This window comes from Choristoneura fumiferana, chromosome 2 (assembly GCF_025370935.1).
Source record: "Choristoneura fumiferana chromosome 2, NRCan_CFum_1, whole genome shotgun sequence".
Taxonomy (NCBI): domain Eukaryota; kingdom Metazoa; phylum Arthropoda; class Insecta; order Lepidoptera; family Tortricidae; genus Choristoneura; species Choristoneura fumiferana.
This window is the reverse complement of record NC_133473.1, coordinates 1,526,587-1,550,418: the sequence shown is the minus strand read 5'-3', so window position 1 is coordinate 1,550,418 and position 23,832 is coordinate 1,526,587. Positions and strand designations below refer to the sequence as shown.

The 23,832-nt window shown below is 41.6% G+C and overlaps 1 protein-coding gene across 1 annotated transcript; it reads left to right on the top strand.

The window, feature by feature from the left end:
• The first annotated feature begins 334 nt into the window (after positions 1-334).
• mus301 (mutagen-sensitive 301) lies at positions 335-23,832 on the top strand. The gene is made up of 17 exons (XM_074111470.1): positions 335-1,387; positions 3,683-3,861; positions 4,189-4,380; positions 6,154-6,235; positions 7,586-7,776; positions 8,499-8,644; positions 9,320-9,481; positions 10,079-10,248; positions 11,108-11,312; positions 13,629-13,810; positions 14,705-14,853; positions 15,917-16,012; positions 17,100-17,191; positions 18,039-18,146; positions 19,694-19,781; positions 21,535-21,669; positions 22,488-23,832. The coding sequence occupies exons 1-17, from the start codon at positions 556-558 to the stop codon at positions 22,557-22,559; spliced, it is 3,081 nt and encodes a 1,026-aa protein (XP_073967571.1). The 5' UTR covers positions 335-555; the 3' UTR covers positions 22,560-23,832.

Here is a 23,832-nt window from a genome sequence, read left to right as displayed (position 1 = left end):
GAGCGTCCCCCTCTAAAATGGTAGTAAGTATATTATAATTATTATCAAACTTACAAGGAAAACTATAACGGTTAAGTTTTCTTGAGAATTATTAGTAGTTATTATATACCTAAACTTGGAATATTCCGTACAAAATACGAAATCCTTAGAAAAATATTACTTAATGCTCATCTTGAATAACTAGATGGCGTTGAGTTATGGGCACCTAGGTTTTATCTCAGGTTTCAAATTTAGTTAACAATTTTTTTCGAAATTCTGTAGCACACTCCTTCCTCTTTGGTAGCACATTATTCTTAAAAATTGTCATGTAAAAAGTGAAATGCACAATAAAAAAATATCTGATTTTGTGTCCAGTGAGGTCCAGTGTGCTTTGTGTATAAACAAAACGCAACCGTCATTTGAAGTCACGTCACTCACATTTTAAAAATATTGTCGTACCGCGCGATGCGTATGCGATGAGGTTGTTTACAAGGTCTAATTATCGTGTTTCAATCAGAAATAATCAATTATTCGTATTAAAATCAAAATGAATAAGTAAAATCAAGTAGTTTTAAAATGTTTTCATTAAATAAATCAGCAAGAGACAACACGTCGACGCCGAAGCGGCATCGTCTTGGCGTAAGCCGGATTTCACGTCCGTCTCCGAAAATTGCAAACAAAAGTGGCCGGAATATTCTTTCCAATTGTAACCCGATTAATCTGCAGTTGATCAAAGAATCTTCACAGCGCTGTGACTCTCCCCCATTACCTTGCAATCAAATAGAGTACCTATGCGACTCTGGCAACAACAGTTCTGCTTGTAGTGATATACCTCACTCTTCCGGTATTTTAAACAGTTCAGTGATCAGAGATATAGAGAACTGGGAATCTGTATTGGAAAATAAGACCAATGGAGACTCTACATCAAATGATTTAGCAGAGATTGAAGATATATCAGATGATATGTTTTATTCAAGACTTGAACAATCAGTGTGTGATGAGAATGTTATTTTGACGTCGAACTGCGAGGATAATTTCAAGAAGACTGCAGAACAAAATTTCCCAGTGGATAATTCAATACAAGAACAATTTGTGTCTGACGAAGATAACAATATTGTGATGTCTCATTGTGAGAAGAACTTTAGAAAGACTATAGAACAAAGCTTTGCCGCTGTCAATGACTCCAACTGTGGACTCATACCGAGCCAAAGTTTGTTATTTGATACAAAAGAAAACTTTTTTGAGACAAAGGACTCTTTCTTGCTTGATATAAAAGAAAGTTGTGTTGTCAAAGAAGATGCGAAAGCAAAAGCAAAGTTGATGGCAGACAATGTAGACAGTTTCTATGGATTACCTATTAAAACGAAAAGTTTTTTTAAAACTTACAGAAATATAGAAAAATTCTATGGTATGTTCCTGTTCACCCATAATTAGTTGACATATCATCAATACTTTGAAAAAATCTCATATCAAAATTGATCCTTGAAATAATGTGCATAAATTTCACAGAAAAAATATATATTTTGACATTCAAGGTTTTTTAAAAGTAGTGATTAACACAAACTGTGTTTGGCAGGTAGGGCTTGCAATCCGGATAACCGGATATCCATATTATCCGGATATCCGCCCATTTTCAAATCCGGATAGGAAGATCTTCATTATCCGGATAATTTGGATAATTCGAATATCTGATATAAGGCGCGCGCTCGCGCATTGTGAGAGGTTAGTGTAGTGTATGCATCACACAGATACATTAATCTTTGTATTAGGAAGGTTTACATGCAATACTTATTAGTTAGGTTCATTCTTAACATCTTGTTTGGTAGTGGCGATGATGATTTTTTGGTAAATGTGTATGTAAGTAATGTATGTGTTTATTTTATTTATATTATTATATTTTATGTATTTTTTCAATCTTCTATATATTTTTTACCTTACATTACACACACCTTTTTTCTTGTTTCTATGTTAATAACATCGTCAGGTCGAATAAGAAGGTAGAAGAAGAGATCGCTTTTTAGCGATTAGACCCCTGTTTTCTCGTCTCCTACCCTACCTTTTATGTTCTGATTTCATTTTATAATGAATGTTTTTTGGTGTTCAATACAATACGCTTTGTATTGTATTGTGTTGTTTATTCTTATAATAGAGCAAGAGCCCGCAAGAGCCAGACCTTCGTTATAGTATCGTTATAATCCTTCGTTATAGTCCGACTACAGGACCAGAGCACGAAGCCTATTCCTTTGCAGCGGGGAGTCAGACAAGGAGATGTGATCTCACCGAAACTGTTCACCGCTGGATTGGAAGATGATTTTAAGGTTCTGGACTGGAAAGGACGAGGCATTAACAATAATGGGGAGTACTTCACTCACCTTCGATTCGCCGACGATATTGTAGTCATGGCTGAGACTATGGAGGACCTCAGTGCTATGCTCGCTGACCTCAGCAGAGTTGTTTCCGACCGAGTTAGCTTAAAAATAAACATGGATAAAACGAAAGTCATGTCTAATGTTGTGCCAGCTCCCGTAATAGTCGGAGGCTCTGCGCTCGAAGTTGTTGACGACTATGTATACCTGGGACAAACGATCCAGTTAGGTAGGTCTAACTTCGAGAAAGAGACTCGTCGAATCCGACTCGGCTGGGCAGCATTCGGGAAGCTTTGCAGTGTCTTTTCGGCCAAATTACCGCAGTGTTTGAAGTCAAAAGTCTTTGACCAGTGTGTGATGCCAGTGATGACATACGGATCTGAGACGTGGGCGCCAACGATGGGCCTCATTAGGAAGCTCAAAGTCACTCAAAGGGCTATGGAGAGGTCTATGCTCGGGGTTTCTCTACGGGATAGAGTCAGAAATGATGATATCCGCAGTAGAACTAAGGTTACCGAAATAGCCCGAAGATTTGCGAAACTGAAGTGGCAGTGAGCGTGCTCGCAGGACTGATGGCCAATGGGGTTAGAAGGTTCTCGAAAGTCGTCCGCGGAGCCGAGCCGTCGGTAGGCCTCCACTCCAATAAGATGGAGCGACGACCTGGTTAAGATCGCTGAATTGCGTTGGATGCGGAAAGCACAAGACTGGTCTGAGTGGAGAGCCTTGGGCGAGGCCTAAGTCCAGCAGTGGACGTCTTTCGGCTGACATGAGGAATCGAATCTACTCTCGATTCTGAGTATTTCTGAGGAAAGTGCTTTCCGGTTTTCAGTTATATTAAAAATTAACACCTTGCATAAAAATAACTTTCAGCCTTTAAAATATAACGAAGGTCTGGCTGTCGTGGGCTCTTGGTCCGTAAGGCAAAATAACAACAAGCAGGAGACAGAGAAGTTATAAAGTGTTTTTAAGTTATTTCACTCATTAAAGTGACAAAATAATGATTTTTGTGCGTATAAGACAATCAGTAATTAAGTTAATTAACACGATTCGTCTGATGAAACGAATTTAAAATTGTTTTTAGCGTTTTTTTTTAAATATTTGGAAAATTATTCAAATTATTCAAAATAACCGGATATCCGGATACTGAGATTTCAAATATCCGAAATATCCGGATAATAAAAAGTTACCGGATAGTGCAAGCCCTATTGGCAGGAACATAGTAGCATTACTTATACAGTTTCACCTTTATTTAAGTAGTAATAAAAATATTAATTTACATACTTGTCTGACAAATCCAATATGATTATTTGGTAATTTTTAATGTTTTCCTTTTTAAGACTGGCAAGAAGAATGCCTGAACCTGCCTGCGGTGCAAGAGAAACGCAACCTGATCTATGCGCTGCCCACAAGTGGGGGTAAGACGCTTGTAGCTGAAGTGTTGATGCTCCGAGAAGTTTTGAATAATAGGAGAAATGCTCTCTTCATACTACCTTTTGTTGCTATTGTGCAGGAGAAGGTAATTTTGTATAAAATTCAGTGTTTTATTTGTTGAAAAGTCAGCTCCTCTGATACTTTATTGTTTGTTTTTCCAATTGGTTATATAATTACATTACACAATAGACCAGTGTCTATCTAATAAACTAAACTATCTTGCATGATATATTCATATAGCCCTTTCGTAACCCAGCCGATACGATTGTGCAGGTTAATTACATTTGAATTTGAATTTGACATTGATAGTACATGGATTGTACTAAAAGTCCATTGTCGTAACTCTTTCCATACTCGGCTGGGTTCCAAAGGGATATATAAAATATGTACTTTTGCTTTGTTATTTTCACAGATATGGTCCCTCTCTCCCTTTGCTGTGAACCTAGACTTCCTGGTAGAAGAGTATGCCGCAGGCAAGGGCCACATACCACCAAAGAAGCGCCGCAGCAAGCATAGCATTTACGTGGCCACCATCGAGAAGGGGCTGGCTCTGGTACGGAGTCTCATTGAGCTGGGGAGGCTGAGTGAGATCGGACTGATGGTGGTAAGCTGATGAAATATCCCACTAATAGTATAAATGCGAAACTTTGTAAGTCTGTTTGTTTGTTTGTTAGTTCATCATGCCTAAACCAGTGGCAGTGAACCAATTTAGATTAAATTCTGTATGCAGATATTTTGAAGTCCCAAACAAGGGATAGTTTTATCCTGGAAAATTGCATAGTTCCCACAGGACAGCGATAAACAAATCCTACCCAGACGGAGTCGCGGAGAACGGCTAGTTCATTGATAAATTTGAATTGACAGTTCTTGATATAGCCGTCGTGGCCTTGTGGTTTGACCTATGGCCTCTTACGCAGAGGTTTGTGGGTTCAAATCCAGGCTTACACATGTAACCATATCGAAAATACAAACTGAGACATGGATGCACAGAAAAACCAGAAAAAGAGACCAGCGCTGGGAATCGAACCCAGGTCCTCAGCAATCCGTGCTGCGTGCTATAACCCCTACACCACCGCTGGACTGGAATTTAGACACGAATTTTTCCTATGCATACATATCTCAGGTTGCTTATTTCTACTACGCTACTTATGCAGCAGCACTAGCGACATCTATGTTTTTTCGCTCTCATCGAGAGACGTCACACTCTTTCGGAACCAACCGCTCACCCAGACAAGAGATGTCGCTACTAAGCAATCAAATTATGATTGGTTATTTGGAGTCTTTTTGTATTTTTTTATTTCAACTCCAAATTTGTTACTTTTACGGGTATCCCGTGAAACCATATCGAAAATACAAACTGAGACATGGATGCACAGAAAAACCAGAAAAAGAGACCAGCGCTGGGAATCGAACCCAGGTCCTCAGCAATCCGTGCTGCGTGCTATAACCCCTACACCACCGCTGGACAGGAATTTAGACACGAATTTTTCCTATGCATACATATCTCAGGTTGCTTATTTCTACTACGCTACTTATGCAGCAGCACTAGCGACATCTATGTTTTTTCGCTCTCATCGAGAGACGTCACACTCTTTCGGAACCAACCGCTCACCCAGACAAGAGATGTCGCTACTAAGCAATCAAATTATGATTGGTTATTTGGAGTCTTTTTGTATTTTTTATTTCAACTCCAAATTTGTTACTTTTACGGGTATCCCGTGAAACCATATCGAAAATACAAACTGAGACATGGATGCACAGAAAAACCAGAAAAACAGACCAGCGCTGGGAATCGAACCCAGGTCCTCAGCAATGCGTGCTGCGTGCTATAACCCCTACACCACCGCTGGACAGGAATTTAGACACGAATTTTTCCTATGCATACATATCTCAGGCTGGGTTCGATTCCCAGCGCTGGTCTCTTTTTCTGGTTTTTCTGTGCATCCATGTCTCAGTTTGTATTTTCGATATGGTTTCACGGGATACCCGTAAAAGTAACAAATTTAGAGTTGAAATAAAAAATACAAAAAGACTCCAAATAACCAATCATAATTACATATGTAAGTTTTTCGAAATTCATGTGCAAAAGTACATTCAAAATTTACTGCGAGTTTTACTTTAAAGGAAACCATCGCGTGGTAACCTTCACAAAATCCGTATTTAGCATGTGTGATGATTACAGCCCAAACCCTCTCATTCGGAGAGGAGGCTTGTGCCCTTGCGGGACGTTTATTAGAAATACCTTAGGTTGTTTTATTTCATACATGCATAATAATACATACTTTAGGGTTGCTAAGTGAATGTCAACATCATTGGTCCAATTGCTTACAGCATTTATAGAATTTAAATTTTCCATGGGTTTAAAAATTGTCTTTAGGTGGACGAATTGCATCTAATTGGCGAGTCAGAACGCGGAGCGACGTTGGAAACTTTGCTTTCCACTGTATTATTTGCTAACCGTAAGTATTCAAGTAATTTAATAAATACGAAAAAAAACCGGCCTATAAATGTATGATTTTCAGTGTCCAGTCTACCAGAGCACTGTTTCTAAGCAAAATGTACGCCGTGTGGTGCCATTGAAGATTGTTTACATACAAAAATAAAAAAAAATAGATTACAGACCTGTCTTATTGGTTGTGCTGTAGGAACTACCTTGAAATACCCTATAGGTTTTTCGGTTATGGCAATTTGTGTGGGGACTGGGGAGCATTCAAGTATTACGTAACGCAATTTCGGGCGAGGGGAAGGTTTTGTAAAACGTTACGATGCGTTACAGGGGTTGGGTTCAAACAATGTGTTACGTCACAGTTTTTCGTAACAAGCACGTACTATAATGTCCTCAAAGATGGGAAATTCGCATCATTAGTTGTTGTTCTTGGCCTATAAATGCTCTTATGCTGAGTTGCCAATGTGACTGTGCCAAAAAATGGCAACATAATTCGGGAAACAGCTAAACAAAAGCTAAAAAATTTTAAAAGAAATTTTCATTTGGGTGTTTCGTAACGTTTAGAAAAAAAGGGGGAGAAAAGTATTTCGGCGCGTTACATAGGGGGGAGGGGGGGTCAAAAGTCTACAAAAATTGCGTTACGTATTACTTGAACGCCCCCTGGAAACACCTTATACTGTATTTTTTGATTGCGTTGACTTAGAAATCTGATTTTGCCACAGCTCCCAAGGGAAGGGGTAGCTGTCCTGAATATTTGATATTAATTTCATCTTGGTACCTGCACGCGTTCTTGAGAAAAAAGTCTTGACAGACGAACGGCTGGACCGCCAGCAAATTATCCTATTATCGGTTCCGTTTTTGCCGACTAAGGTACAGAACCCTGATAATATGGTTTTTGACAACTCCTGAATTTGCCGTGTTATATACACATACTTGTACACCATGCTAGTCTAACATCTGGTAGTGTAGTGTGGTGGTGGTGATAGATGGGTTTGTGTGATTTGTGTGTGTTCTTACAGTGTGGAGGTGGAGGAACTGCATGAACACGCATATTTTGCATAAACTTAGCTCATAAGGTCGCGGGTGAGCAAAGAAATTCTTTTATTAAATGATATTGTAACGGATAACTCACGTCTTAAACCGAGTTTAGCTCGACATGTTTCGGGCTATTTCGTAGCCCTTCTTCTCAGGAGCGCGCGACTCGGCGGCTGCCGCAACACGCACACTCACTCGGGTGTGCGTGTCTCACGGTAGTTTCATGTTCGAAATTCTTTTAGTTCATTGATATGGACCTCCGCAAAGTAACGCCTGATTCAATAAATTATTTATAAATATACAGTTTTAATTTTTATTTTACCAACAGAAGGCATCCAGATCGTGGGCATGAGCGCGACGATAGGCAACCTGCCGGCCGTGGCTCAGTTCCTGCGCGCTGACATCTTCCAGAGAGACTTCCGACCCGTGGAACTCTCGGAGTACGTGAAGCTCGGGTCTACATTGTACAGGGTGACAAGCGACGGGGAGATAGAGCCGGCAAGAGAGCTTAATTTTGACGTGAGTAGCTGTAGAAATGGTTTAATTGGAGTGGAGAGAATTGCCGCTGTTCTATCCGCGTGACGGTTGAGGCTGTGAAGCTAATGTCAACATTGTAAAAAGATATGATGAAGGAAGAGATCTACTCAGAAATACAGTTGGGACATTTTTTGAGCGTTTCGATCGCCTCATATTCATGGTACATTTATTAATGAGTGGAGTGTAGAATTTGATGACATTTTCGAAATATTTTTAGGCTTCCTGTACTTCTACTAGATAACGTGAAAACTGTGACAGAATCTTCTACCATGTCAATAAAAATGTGCCCACGTAAATCATACAGTTTTGATGTGAGTAGCTATAGGAATGAATTAGGTTTTAGATTAGCACTTTCTGTTATATAAGTATATCATAGAAACTTGTAGTTCTCTTCCCCTTTGTGATAGAAAAAGAAGCTTCCGCCATCCAGTCCGATTGGTGGTGGATTGTGGGAAGCTGGAGTCAATACCGTTCAAGAGTGAGTGAGTGGTAGTGAACAGCTAGGAAGTGGCTGATTTTATGATAAAAACATATTTTAAACTCCCTGCTTCCTCATGTATTAAACGAGTGATATTATAAATTTACTCCACGAGAAACTTTGGGAGTCAGTGCAGGGAACTGCGACGTAAGAGTGTAAAGTTAAGCTATTTGTGTTAGTTCCTTCTAATGGCCTGAATTTTGATGCCAATTCTGCATAATCCCAGTACACATCAGCGGCAACAGCCCTGGACCCCGACTGCTTGGGCGGGCTAGTGTCGGAGATAGTCCCCGAGGGTTCCTGCCTGGTGTTCTGCCCCACCAAGCGGAATGCAGAGAACGTTGCCGCTTTGCTGTGCAAGCTGCAGAGAAAGTGAGATCATAGGTTTTTTTATTATTTGTCCATATTTTGCCCATCGCTCCCTTTGAGATTTTTAAACCTTCCCATTTTATTTTACTTACTTTGCAATGCCTCCGAATTTTTCTAAGTCTTCTAATGCCATTGCTCCCTCCTACCCTCCTTGATAACTTTCAAAGCCCACGAAAGAGCGTCATCGTCCACACGTTGGGAACTTATGTGTTAGATGCTATAGTAGTCATCAGATATATTTATCGTAGCGGGCGAGGTACTCAAATATATAAATGTTTCTCTCTCTCTCTCAATTATTTCTGAGCAGCGCATTACACATAAATAATCTTGTTACACTAGATAAGGTTAATAATATCAGAACATATAATTTGTCATAAATACTGTGGGATATTCTGACACTATTAAGCTTATCTAGTGTAATGAATCTAAATGTAACGCTGCTCCCAAATATTCAAGTACCTCACCCTCTACGATATATATTATCTGACGGATGTATGTACACTCGAACTAACTGAATCGTGACCCACTGTGAAACCCTTTCGTAGAAAAAGTCATAGTGACTTCGCATTGCTTGACAAAGGAATAATTATGGACACTTACTGTGAGAACGTACTACGGTGGGTCAGGAATAAATAGTTCGACTGTACAGTGGACACCAAAGTATTGTTAACATTGTAGAGAGATGGCTCTCCACCGTTCGGTGGAGCGGGAAGCGTTAGAGACTGCACTCCGGAACGAAGGCGCCGCCGGCAGCCTGGCGCGATGCGTGCGGCACGGTGTTGGCTACCACCACAGCGGACTGGCTAACGACGAGCGGAGTCTGCTGGAACAGGCCTTCAGGTACACAGACCACTCAACGCCGTTTGACGGTCGTTTGCTTTTTTTCGGCACAATGTTTATTAAAAAAAAACTGAATTGTGTAAGGTTCTTGTTTTAATTTATAGGTTATTTTTCCTGTTGTGCTGAATTTTCGCAAATAAAAGCCCTGCTGCTTGTTGTTCTGGACTAAAACTTTGAACCAAGATAGTTGTGGATATCTGTAAAGTAATGCCTGGACCCATCAAGAAATAACAACAATATTTTTATATTTGTTATTTGTGTTTGTTTTCCCCGTGTGGTGTCTGGTTAGAATTACACCTCTCCATTTCTTCCGTGGTTGTCGTAAGAGGCGACTGAGGATATAGGTTAAGGTATACCGTAGGCGACAGGCTAGCAACCTGTCACTATTGTCCCTTTTTCTTGTCAAACTTTAAACCTTGAGTTGCTAAAAGTGGCTCCGAAGCGGTAACGTTTCGTGTGCTCTGCCTACCCCATTTGGGAATACAGGCGTGATGTTTGTGTGTTATTTGATATTTTGTAGCATTCACATAAGGGGGCTTCTAAGGGGAAGCTATGCAATGTTACAAAATTAGAGCCATCGGTCATTGCTCTCCATAGGTCCGGAGTGATATCAGTGCTGTGCTGTACGTCGACCCTAGCCGCGGGCGTGAACCTGCCGGCGTCGCGGGTCATCGTGCGCGCGCCGTTCGTGGGGCGCTCGTTCATCGCGCTGCCCGCCTACAGGCAGATGTGCGGCCGCGCGGGACGCGCCGGACACTGCGCCACCGGTACTGTAACACTGCGTCACCGGTACTGTAACACTGCGCCGCCGGTACTGTAACACTGCGTCACCGGTACTGTAACACTGCGTCACCGGTACTGTAACACTGCGCCGCCGGTACTGTAACACTGCGTCACCGGTACTGTAACACTGCGCCGCCGGTACTGTAACACTTCGCCACTGGTACTGTAACACTGCGTCACCGGTACTGTAACACTGCGCCACCGGTACTTTAACACTGCGCCGCCGGTACTGTAACACTGCGTCACCGGTACTGTAACACTGCGCCGCCGGTACTGTAACACTGCGCCGCCGGTACTGTAACACTGCGTCACCGGTACTGTAACACTGCGCCGCCGGTACTGTAACACTGCGTCACCGGTACTGTAACACTGCGCCGCCGGTACTGTAACACTGCGTTACCGGTACTGTAACACTGCGTCACCGTTACTGTAACACTGCCCCGCCGGTACTGTAACACTGCGCCGCCGGTACTGTAACACTGCGTCACCGGTACTGTAACACTGCGCCACCGGTACTGTAACACTGCGCCGCCGGTACTGTAACACTGCGTCACCGGTACTGTAACACTGCGCCACCGGTACTGTAACACTGCGCCGCCGGTACTGTAACACTGCGCCGCCGGTACTAGCGGCACCGATATAAGCATATAAGCATATCAGTAATTCATAAGACCCATTTTACTCATCTGCGGCTCGGGTAATAAACGTCTCGGATAAAATGGTGCCACTTCGCTCATTGTGGCGTTCTAAGGCCTTTGTTCATCAATAGTAGCAGTGGACGTCTCCCGGCTTCCGGCTGATGATGATGATGACACTAGTCTTATATGTACAATTTTGGGGCAGGCGAGAGCATAATAATCTGCAGCGTGCGCGAGTGGGGCCAGCTGCGCGGCGTGCTGTGCGGCGGGCTGCCGCCGGTCAGCAGCGCGCTGCCGCTGGCGGGGCACCGGCACTGCGCCGGCCTGGTACTGAGCGGGGTCGCGCTCCGCCTCGCCGACACCAGGCACGCGCTTAGGGACCTGCTGGGGTGCACTTTTATGGCTACCAGGTCAGTTGGAAAATTCAGGCAGGCTACCACAGTTAGGGATTGCAATCCCGCAGCTCATTCAATCCCTCGAGATTGATATGCGGGATTACTCAATCCCGCGCGGGATCACGCGGGATCCCGCATCTTTGAAATTATACAATTACAACAATACAATACAAATATTCTTTATGCACACCATAAAGCAATTAAAAAAAATTATAATGTAAACACTTATACTTTGATTATGTTATAAAATCAAATTGAACCTTCAGATTTTTGTGTAAATATCAATTTTTATTAAACAGTTCTTACATTAAAAAACAGACATTATTTCTTTTCTGTTTATTAAGTAGTAATCTGTAATCTGTTTTCCTAGATTGATCTTTAAATGTTTGGCATAGTTTAATAGTTTTGTTTAATTTTACCCTTACTCCTAACAACAGTTTAATATTTCTAATTCAGTCTTATTCATATAATGTAATGACATAATAGTAATAATCAAATCACAACTTTCTCTTAGATGCTATTAGGTACTATGATATCAACTTATACATATGCCTTTCGAACCCAGCAGAGTATGAAAAGAGTTACGACAATGTACAAAACATGTCAAATTCAAAATCCAAATGCAAGAGTTACACGACAGTGGACCTTATTGTACAAAACATGTCAAATTCAAATTCAAATGTAATTAATCCGCACGATCGTAACGGCTGGGTTCGAAAGGGCTGTGGTGATTTTAGCGCCAAATTTTTAATTTGCGGGATCCGCGGATCCGCGCTTTGAAGGTGCGGGATCCAGCAGATTAATAAAAGTACGTGATGTGATCCCATTTTGCGGGGTTGCAATCCCTAACACTGTTGCATAAACTGACTCGTGTAGCAGGGTGGAGCCTTTGTGCTACTAATGTCATATTGGCATCCCATGTCTAAGAAATTATAGTGAAATTAATTACTAAAACGTTCCACCTTGGTACATGAATCCCTCTGTTTGACTATACGAGAGAGACACATAGAAGAATACCATTTCGATTAAAAAAATAAATTTTGAAAATCGGTCCACAATTGACTGAGTAATCGGTGAACATACATAAAAAAAATACCAACATTGGAACATAGAACCTCCTCCTTTTTTGAAGTCGGTTAATAAAGACATACACACTAGGCTGTGACGACACGAACGCCAGCGGAAGGTAGTTCGCAAACAAAGTTATATAACGCAACGGAGTAAACAGGTAGTATAGTGAATAATGTTTTGCCGTCGTACTTTGTCGGAAAAGTTCGTATTTGTCTTGCTTTCTCAACTAGCTTACTGAAGTTGGTTGGTTTTTTAGAAAAATATGGCTCTGTCCATTGGAGGACAATTTTGCCAGTGTTTAGTGAAGTTTACTGAAGCTAATTGAGGAAGCAAGATAAATACGAACTTATACGACAAACCACGATGGAAAACATTATTCAATAGATCTGTAATCTAATTTGAACGACAAACTTAAGGGGAAGGTTAAAATACAGTACGCTTGATCTATAAATCCAGTAGGGCTACTACGAAACTCGAAACTCGAAGTTTGTGTCGTGCGGTCCCTCTGACACTTATACTATTTAATACGAGAGCGAGTGGGACGGTACGATACGAACTTCGAGTTTCGTAGTAGCTCTGCAGAGTGAACAGTGCCTTGCTTTGCTTCTAAGCAAAATGTACGAAATGTTAGATCATTTTAACTGACTTCAAAACACACACACCTTAGTAAAACTATAGTAGATTATTGTCGTGGCCTGGAAGTAGGCAATTGCTGGCTGAGTATGAGTATTAAACGGACGAGCTGCGAGTCCGTAACTAATACGAAGCCAGCAACTTGCTATTCAGCCGAGACTAATATAAAGCTTTTCTCAAAAAATGGTGAATAATTCTGAAATAGAATAAACTTTTTCTCAAAATATATTATGAAATTTAATTTTATTCCAATATTTTTCTTATGCTTTCCCGCCTTTTTTAATTAAAATTAAACTGCAGGTGTATTTTTCCACCGAAAACACCACAGCTATTTCAGACCCAATAGAAAAAGTCAGGAGTTCCAACAAAATATTTGATTCCGGCCATTAGACTTGGCTGTATACGACTTGTGCCAACATTTCCATGGCCTTTTTTTTGGCCTTTTTAACTTTAAAAAAAATGTGACTGATTGCAGGCGCGCTAATTCATTATTGTCGAGCTAGCGCGCCTGCAATCTTTTTAACTTTTTAATTTTTCGCTGACCATAAACTATGCACTTCACCTTCTGATATGTAAAGAATAATGTCAACTTTTACGGACATTTTTGAGAAAATTACATTGTTCCAGTTCCGAGATAGACATAAAGGAGGTTTGCGACGCGTCCATCCGCTCTCTGATGCAGAGCGGCGCTTTGGAGGTGGACGGACAGACGCACCGGCCGGACGCGTCGCACACTGACGCGGGACAGTGCGTCGTGTATAGCAACAGCAAGCTTGTTGTTAGCAAGCTCGGCCGGGCTGCCATCAAAGGTGAGTTGTATATGATACACCGGGTTTATCTTAACTTTCGTCAATTTCGTAAATTTTTTGGGCACATAAGATAAGCTCACGGCCAATGTAAAACGTCAAACGCGTTTTTTTTTGGTATTCTTTACTAATATAATTCTGTAAGGAACCTTTGTTATTGACACTTTATTAGCCATTTTTACCCACGAACCTCTGCTTGAGAGGCGATAGATCAAACCACTAGGCCACCACGTCACGTCATTGGTTAAATAACTAAATGAGCCAATCGCAAGCAAACGTCAAACGGACCTCCCGATACTAACGCCATCTAGCGATATTTCGCCTCTGTGAAAACCCTCATTGATCGATCACTTTTTTATGTTTTTATTGGATTAAAATTGGTTTTTTGGAATCTTTTTGTATTTTTTATTTCAATTCCAAATTTTTACTTTTACGGTTAGCCCGTAAAACCTAAATTGAAAATACAAACTGAAATATAGATGCACAGAAAAACCAGAAAAATAAGACCATCACCCAGGTACCTACCGCGTGCTATACCGCTACACCACTTATGGTCAACAGTACAGACACGAATTTCCCCTATGCACCTCATATCTCAGCTTGTTTGTTTCTTATGTTAGCCACTTAAGCAGTGACGCTAGCGACATCTATACCGTAGCCCTCATCGAGAAACTTTTTTCGGCACTCCATTGGAACTAACCGCTCACCCGGACAAGAGATTTCGTTACTAAGCAATCAAATTAAGATTGTTTTTTTTTTGTGTGTTTTATTGGACCCTTCTTTATGCGGTTTCCTTAGATTTCGAATTCGCTTCGAGCATTTATTAATGTTAGTTGTCCGAAAAACGTCAGCACTGTCTCGCCCCTTACCGTTCTGCTATTCCCCGTCCACCCTCAGGCTGTTTGGAGCTGTCCGCGGCGACGCAGTTACTGCATGACCTGGAGTCAGCCGGGCGCAGCCTGGTGCTGCTGGGGAGCCTGCACTTGTTGTACCTGGTGGCCCCGCCCGCCGTCACCCGCCCTGACTACAGGCACTACTACTCGCTGGTATGCTACTACTACTGCCGCTACTACTAGCTGGTATGCTACTACTACTGCCGCTACTACTCGCTGGTATACTAATGCTACTGCCACTACTACTCGCTGGCATGCTAATACTACTGACACTACTACTCGCTGGTATGCTAGTACTACTGACACTACTACTAGCTGGTATACTACTACTACTGCCGCTACTACTCGCTGGTATACTAATGCTACTGCCACTACTACTCGCTGGCATGCTGATACTACTGACACTACTACTCGCTGGTATGCTAGTACTACTGACACTACTACTCGCTGGTATGCTACTACTACTGCCGCTACTACTCGCTGGTATACTAATGCTACTGCCGCTACTACTCGCTGGCATGCTAATACTACTGACCCTACTACTCGCTGGTATGCTAGTACTACTGACACTACTACTCGCTGGTATACTACTACTACTGCCGCTACTACTCGCTGGTATACTAATGCTACTGCCGCTACTACTCGCTGGCATGCTAATACTACTGACACTACTACTCGCTGGTATGCTACTACTACTGCCACTACTACTCGCTGGTATGCTACTACTACTGCCGCTACTACTAGCTGGTATACTAATGCTACTGCCACTACTACTCGCTGGCATGCTAATACTACTGACACTACTACTCGCTGGTATGCTAGTACTACTGACACTACTACTCACTGGTATACTGATGTTACTGGCACTACTACTCATTTTTATACTAATGCGACTGGCACTACTACTCGCTGGTATAATACTACTGGCACTACTACTCACTGGTATACTAATGCAACTGGCACAACTACGCACTGGTATGTTCATACTTCTGGCACTACTACTCTCTGGTATACTAACTGGCACTACTACTCACTGGTATATTAATACTACTGGGAATACTACTCACAGGTGTGCTGATACGTTTTGACTCTACTACTCCAATGGTATGTTAATACTGCTGACAGTGTCAGTGACTAATCATTGGTTGTATGCCAATACGCCAATATTTTATTTATCTGACGTTGCTTACTAAACAGGTGAATGTAATTTTTTTAGTACTGCAGTTTGGACGAGGAGGGCGTGCAGACGGCCAAAACCCTTGGCATCACAGAGGTGAACGCGATCCGCATGATGACTGGGAAACCTATTACGGTAAGAACAAATTTATCATCATGTCCCCCGTAGCCGTAGCATAGACGTAGGACGTCTGCCGTTGGACATATGCCTCTCCCGTAGAGCTCCAGTTGCTTCGGATGACGAACAAACTGTTAAATTTTAATTATAATATCCACTATCTGTCGTCTTTCACCTAAGTTTTTTGACTGCGTTATAATATAAGATGTATTTATATCCATCTACACAGCGTGTATTTTTGTTATAACCGCAAACTTAAGAGTAAAAGTAAAGGCACATATTTACACATATTTTCGTAGGTTTTGAACTATGAACAATTATTTTGCTGAACTAAAAGAATTTATTTGCTGACCCGCGACCTTATTATAGATAAGTTTATGCAAGATATGCGCGAAGAATTTTTTTCAGTTCATTGGTATGGACCTCCGCAAAGTAACGCCTGATTCAATAAATTAATTATTTTGCTCACCCGCGACCTTACGACGTCTAGGTCTATGGAACAAAAAAGAAAAAGAAAAATAGTTACCACATGTACATCAAAAATTTTAATGCAATCCCAAACGACTTCAAAGTTTGTCCTTTAAATGTATTTTTTAGAAGTAAATTTTATAGGTGGCTCAAAGAAAAAAAATATATTTTCAAATTCCCTCTTCAACACAAACACATAACTATGCTACTTTACGTGTTCTGCTTACTATGATGCCTGTGTTTAATTAATCTAATTAGTTTAGTTTTAAGATTACTTTGCATGCTATTATGTAGCAAAATATGTTTTTGTACTGGAAACGTTAATTTATCACCTATTGCACCATATTTTGACATAAAATTTATGTGAATAAAGACATTTTAATTTGAATTTGAAAAAAAGTGTTCATGCAGTTCCGCCACCTCTACACTGCAAGAACACACAAATCACACAAACTCAACGATCACCTGCCCACACTACACTGACGCTAACCCGCGAGTTACGAATTCAACCGGAGTTCATCCTCAGAACTTTTCTAAATCTAAAATCGACGATGATTCTTAAGAACCTATCTCTTATAGTTTCTGGCTTCTCCCTACTGACCCATTTGGTTTGATGACCTTGATTTTGACTATCCAGAACGTGTCGGAGACCGCACTGTCGCGTTTCTACGTGGCGCTGATGCTGCATGACCTGTGGAAACAGATGCCCTTCCCTGATGTCGCCGACAAGTCAGTACTTACCCTCTGTTTCACCATTCATTGGGCTAATTTTATGTGACAGATATCAAAGTCAAAGTCAAAATATCTTTATTCAATTTAGGCTGTAACAAGCACTTATGAATGTCAAAAAAAAAACTACCACCGGTTCGGAAAAGCCTCTGTTGAGAATAATCCGGCAAGAACTCAACGAGTTATTTTTTTTAAAATCAGATTTATAGATTTATATAGATTATCTGTGATGCCGTCTCTGTTTGTTTTGTCCGAATAGACGGAGACGACATTACATTTATCTGTCTCTTTAAATGCGACAGGCGACAAAATGGCTGTTTGTGTTTGTTGGACATAGATTCTTACTCACTCCTACGAGATATGGCTCTAAAGTTTAGTTTTCCTTTAGATCGATAAAAATAGGTACCTATTCAAATTAAGTGGTAAAATTGAGTTGACCTGGCGCCCCGCTTGCCCGCTGAACCGATTTAGATGAGATTCGGTATACAGATAGTTACAGTCCCGGGAAGGACATAGGATAGTTTCTAGAATGTGACATCTGTCGACGCAACATAGATGTCGCTAGTGCTGCTGCTTAAGTAGCAAAGTAGAAATAAGCAACCTGAGATATGTATGCATAGGAAAAATTCGTGTCTAGATTCCTGTCCAGCAGTTGCAGCAGTGGTGTAGGGGTTATAGCACGCAGCACGGATTGCTGAGGACCTGGGTTCGAGTCCCAGTGCTGGTCTCTTTTTCTGGTTTCCTGTGCATCCATGTCTCAGTTTGTATTTTCGATATAGTTACTATCCCGGAAAATTGCATAGTTCACGCGGGCAACGGCTAGTTTGTATTAGTGAGATGTTTTCAGGTACTGCGTGTCGCGAGGCACCGTGCAGACCGTGATGACGTCAGCGGCGGCGATGGCGGCGTGCGCGCAACGGTTCTGCGACGAGCTCGAACACTTGTGGATGTTCAAGTAGGTACATTGGAATGAGGGCTATCGTTTTTTGTCTCACTAGATGGCGCACTGTTGCGTGAGGTTTTTAAGTATGGCTTTCAAAGTCTGTTATTACGGGCGTGAAAACAAAGTTTAGATTATAATCATATTTAATACACCTTAAAACCGTACCATAAAAATATCGAGCATGCCACAGTGTTGCATAGTCCCCGTTTTGTTCGGAAAAAAGGGAGGAAAAAGGTTTCCGAAAGACAAACTGTCTCAAAACACAGACATTCATTGCCCCGGAACGCATATTTGCCATAATTAATTTGAGATATTGCAAAATATTCACAAAATTATTCTAATTATAAATAAACCCGCGTAGCTCACCCAAAAACTATGAGATTTGACATTTCGGAGACCTCACGCTACACTAGCGCCTCTAGTGGCGAATTCATACGCGATAGCCCTCATTATCGCTTTAAACCAGGCGTTTTCAACCTTTTGGTTTTGACGGCACACTTTTCGTTCATTAAACTTTCACGGCACATCAGTAAAAATAGCCATGTGCGACTCGGACTGGCGCGTAGGGTACCTAAAGGGTTCCGTAGAGTATACCCATGATACGTATAACATAGCGGACAGCGGAGGCTTATTAATAGGGTCTCGTCGACAACTTTTGTGCGAATCGCATACACTTAGGGGCTGTTTCACCATCCATTGATTAGTGTTAACTGGCGGTTAGGTGTGATGCCGTCTCTATTTGTTTTGTTCGAATAGACGGAGACGGCAACATATTTTTAACCGTCGGTTAACGCTAATCAATGGATGGTGAAACAGCCCCTTAGCGGCGATCGCGGCACACCTGGAAATATACACCGGTTGGAAACCTCTGCTTTAGACAGCCCCTAAATATAAAAATACTAGATGAAAACCCGGCTTCGCTCGGGTAAAATGTAGACTCATAATTATATGTTTGAAAAAAAAAATTGCCAGTGTAAAGACTGTCGTAATTATCGAAAAATCTGACGTATATTCCCAGCCTTAATATTATCACAAACGTACTTTCACAGCTAACCTACGCATCGGTATTTCACTAGTAGATATTTCTCCTAAATCTTATTTGCCCAAATAACTATGATGTCTCCGTCTCATAATCAAAGAAATTAGACCTAAAGGGCCCCATATACGGTACGATTCGTCTGTACGATCGATCTGATGAAAATCGACGAATCGTACCGTGTGTGGGGCCCTTAAGAGGTCACAATGAAGAACGAAATGTAAACCTGTGACTGACACCTGTGACACGTGATGACGTGACACTAACGCCACTTTGATGTGATGACTTTGACATGTTTACTTCGCAACGCCATTATATACTTAGTAATTTATTCAAGTTTATATTGATAATACTCGATAATCCGAATTTTCCGCCTACTAGTTGTCGACTCGGATTGACTAATTTTTTACGCTCTTCAATTTAATGTGCATTTCGTTCGAGTCTACCGTACCCCTTGACGAAATTATTAATATAGATTTCTTTTTAGCCTGGAAATTATCCTGTTGTACTCGTATTATTACAGAGCGTTGTTCGGCGAGCTGGCCCCGCGGCTGGTGCACTGCGCCGCGCCCGAACTGACCCAGCTGATGGAGCTGCCGGCTGTTAAAAAGGTACGTACAGCCAGACAGACGGACAGACAGACGGTGTAGCGACATTAACCCTTTTCCAGGCCCCGCGAATTTAGATACGCTAGCACAAAATTAATCAGTTTTATGTTGTTTGTCAAAGGGATTAAGTAATTTAAACACGTTATATTTTTAATGACTACAAGTTGTCGTGTACACGGAATAAAACGTAGTGGTTATACTCGTAATCTCTTTGCACGGAATATTAATACATTTAGGAGCTGTTTCACCATCCATTGATTAGCGTTAACCGACGGTTAAATGTGATGCCGTCTCCGTCAATTCGAACAAAACAAATAGAGACGGCATCACACCTAACCGCCAGTTAACACTAATCAATAATAATAATAATAATCTCTCTCGCTCGCTCGGCTCGCGCATTGTGGTCACAATTGAACCTAACTCAAACGGGATGGGAAAACATTGTCGGTAATTATTGGGTTCCGATTATCATGCCGGTTTTATTAGGTCGGGAATGTTAGAGCGGTATTTATTCATTTTTATTTCGAAGCTATTTGGGCTACCAAATCTCTTCTTCTTCTTCTCAGCCTTCTTCTACCAAATTTTGGTGTAGGCCTCCTTCAACCTCTTCCACTCCGATCTATTTTGGGCAGTTAGAGTCCAGTTGCTACCCGCCACCCTTTTGATGTCATCTTTCCATCTCATTTGCGGTCTGCCCACTGGTCTTTTCTGTTCCCATGGTCTCCAATCCAGAACAACCTTACACCACGAATCGGTTTTTCGGGCAATATGACCCGCCCATTGCCACTTGAGCTTCGCTATCCTTCTACCAATGTCGGCGACTTTACTTTGCTTTCTAAGCCATTTGTTAGTTTTCCTGTCCCTCCTTGTGACTCCGACCAGTTTCCTCTCCATTGCTCTTTGGGCAACTCGGAGCTTTTCGACCACAGCTTTCGTCGTTACCCAAGTTTCTGCTCCGTAAGTTAAAACCGGCAGGACACATTGGTTGAAGATCCGTGCCTTTTGCTCTTGTTTAATCTTCATCTGGAATGCGAAGCTCAACTTTGAGAAGGCTGCCCAACCCAACCTTACACGCCTATCAATCTCGTTACACTGGTTGTCTTTACCCATCTTGATTTCTTGGCCTAAGTACACATATTTATCTACGTTCTCGAGCATAGTGCCGCCTACATACACCACTGCGGGGTTATTCTTCTCCGTGGTCATTATTTTCGTTTTATTCAAATTCATTTCAAGACCTACTGCCAACGACTCGGTGTATAGCTCGTGAATCATCACCTGCAATTCCTGATGCGTATTAACAAATAACACGATGTCATCCGCGAATCTCAGGTTTGTCATGCGTTCGCCCGTTATCAAGAGGCCTCTGTCTTCCCAGTTTAATTTCTTGAAGATGTCTTCTACAACCAGTGTAAATAGTTTGGGTGAAAGTGTATCTCCCTGCCTTACGCCTCTTCTGATGTTAATAGGCTTTGTGAGATGTGGCAGTGCTACCTTCATTTTTGCACTAATGTAGATGTTGGTAATCAATCCATTATATCTGTGATCTACTCTTGCTTTCTGTAGTGATTGGTGCACTGCCCAGGTCTCCACACTGTCAAATGCTTTCTTATAATCGACGAAAGCCATGCTAAAGCCAAGGGCTACCAAATATCAGGTCGGTATTGCTCGGCCGGTAAAGTCATGTCGGTTTTGAGTTTTTGAGTGCTCCCCGGTTTTGCTAGTATTTACGATCCGTGATGATCGTGCCGCGCAGGCGCGAGCGTTGCAGCTGATGCGGGGCGGCTACAAGCGCGTCGAGGACCTCGCCAAGGCGTCCGCCGAAACGTTGTCGGCCGCCGTGCCGCATCTGCCCCGCGCAGCCGCCAAGCATCTCATCAGCGCCGCCAGGGTAAGTCTAGCGCCCGATGGACGCTCGCAACACTAGGGTGTCGCACGCGCGTTATCAGCTTCATAATAATAACTGAATAAGGAGTATGCAGTATTTTGCAGGTGGTAGGACCTTGTGCAAGGTCCGCCCGGATTGCTACCACCATCTTGCTCGCTAATCCTGCCGTGAAGCAGCAGTGCTTGCACTGTTGTGTTTCGGCGTGGAGAGTAAGACAGCCGGTGAAATTACTGGCACTTGAGGTATCCCATCTTAGGCTTCTAGGTTGGCAACGCATCTGCAATACCCCTGGTAATTTATTGAATCAGGCGTTACTTTGCGGAGGTCCATATCAATGAACTAAAAGAATTTCCTTAAGGTCGCGGGTGAGCAAGGAAATTCTTTTAATACCCCTGGTGTTGCAGATGTTTATGGGCGGTGGTGTTCTCTTACCATCAGGGGACTCACTTGCTCGTTTGCCATCCAGTCGAATAAAAAAAAAACCTCCACATGGGACACAGTTTTTCTCTTAAATATATTGTGATACAAAAGTGGAAAATAATTTGAATGAAAATATAATGTAAAATTGGCCAAGTGTGAATTAGACTGGCGCACCGAGGTTTCTGTACCAATTTGTAGATATCTAGAATATTCAGTATTGGTAGCGCCGTGTTTCTAAACAAAATGTAAGCAGTATTTTAATTTAATTACTGATTGGACAGACAGACATTAAAAAAATAATATTCTCAGGCTCCTTGGCAAAACGTCCAGTCAGCCAAAAGGATTGAATTAAGTAAAAATGTTTGTTTTTTTGGAAAAACTTATTATTTTTTAATTTTCAGATGATGCTGATAGAGAAAGTGGAAAATTTGCGCGCCGAAGCCGAAGACGTGATGGAGGACTTAAAGCTGTGATGAACCGTCATGACGTTTTTTCAAACCAACTGAATCGTGACCCACTGTGGAACCTTTTCGTAGAAAAATTCATAGTAACATCGCGTTGCTTGATAAGGGAATTATTTTGACACTATGAGAGCTTTCTACGATGGGTTAGGAATCAAATGGTTCGTCTGCACAATACAATCATCATGAGCCTATGGCAATCCACTGCTGGACAGAGGCCAATACAATACAAATATCGTCACTACTTTGAAAAAATCTCGTATCTAAAATCAATATGTCGACAAAATTGAACCTTGACGTAATGTTCATACGGTCCACTCGGAAAAATTATCTACTTTGAGATACAAGTTTTTTAAAGTAGTGACGATATACATGAAACTACCGTGAGACTCACTCATATTAAATGATATTGTACTGGATAACTCGCCTCTTAAATCGAGTTCAGCTCGACATGTTTCGGGCTAAGGTGGTGCGCATGTTGCGGCAGCCGCCGAGTCACGTTGCTCGTAGGAAGAAGGGCTACGAATTAGCCCGAAACATTCGAGCTAAACTCGATTTAAGACGTTATCTGGTACAATATAATTTAATACAAATATACTTTATTGAGCACCACAAATAAGTACAATAAGTTTAAATACAAAACCAAAATGCAGGGTAGACAATAAGCGGTCTCACCGCTTAAAAACGATATCTTCCAGATAGCCATTTAAATATAGAAACCAATACAAATACGTCAAAGTAACACTAAGCTACATAAATCAAAATCGTATTGTGAATAATGCGAATCACATCACTTTGGCTGGCGTTTCCACCAGAGATGTGCGAGGTTGCACTTTTATACCAGCTCTTTGTAAATCTTCGATGCCGTAAACGCGCGTCTGCGCTGAAAGAATATAGTGTGCATAAACCCATAGTCCCGGAATTCCGTATAACTGTACACGTAAGCAAATCCTACGCGGGTACAAGCTGGTATAAAATAATTTGTAACTGACAGCAAAATCATACTTACACACATCGACGTGAACAGACTCTAGTGAAAGGTTCACAAATCCGCGCTGTGAACAAATTTTGTGCGCCGTTTTGATGTAAGAAACATGCAGTCTATATAATAGCTGTCAATGGTTACACAGTATAAAGTTAGTCATAATTGTGTGGAGATAATTATTGTGAATAGTCAAAATACTGATCGAAAATAACATTTTTGGTTCATGAAATGTTTAAATAATGCATTTATTATTGTTACTGTATCTATAAGTAAGGATAAGTGTTGTTACGTTAATAAAAT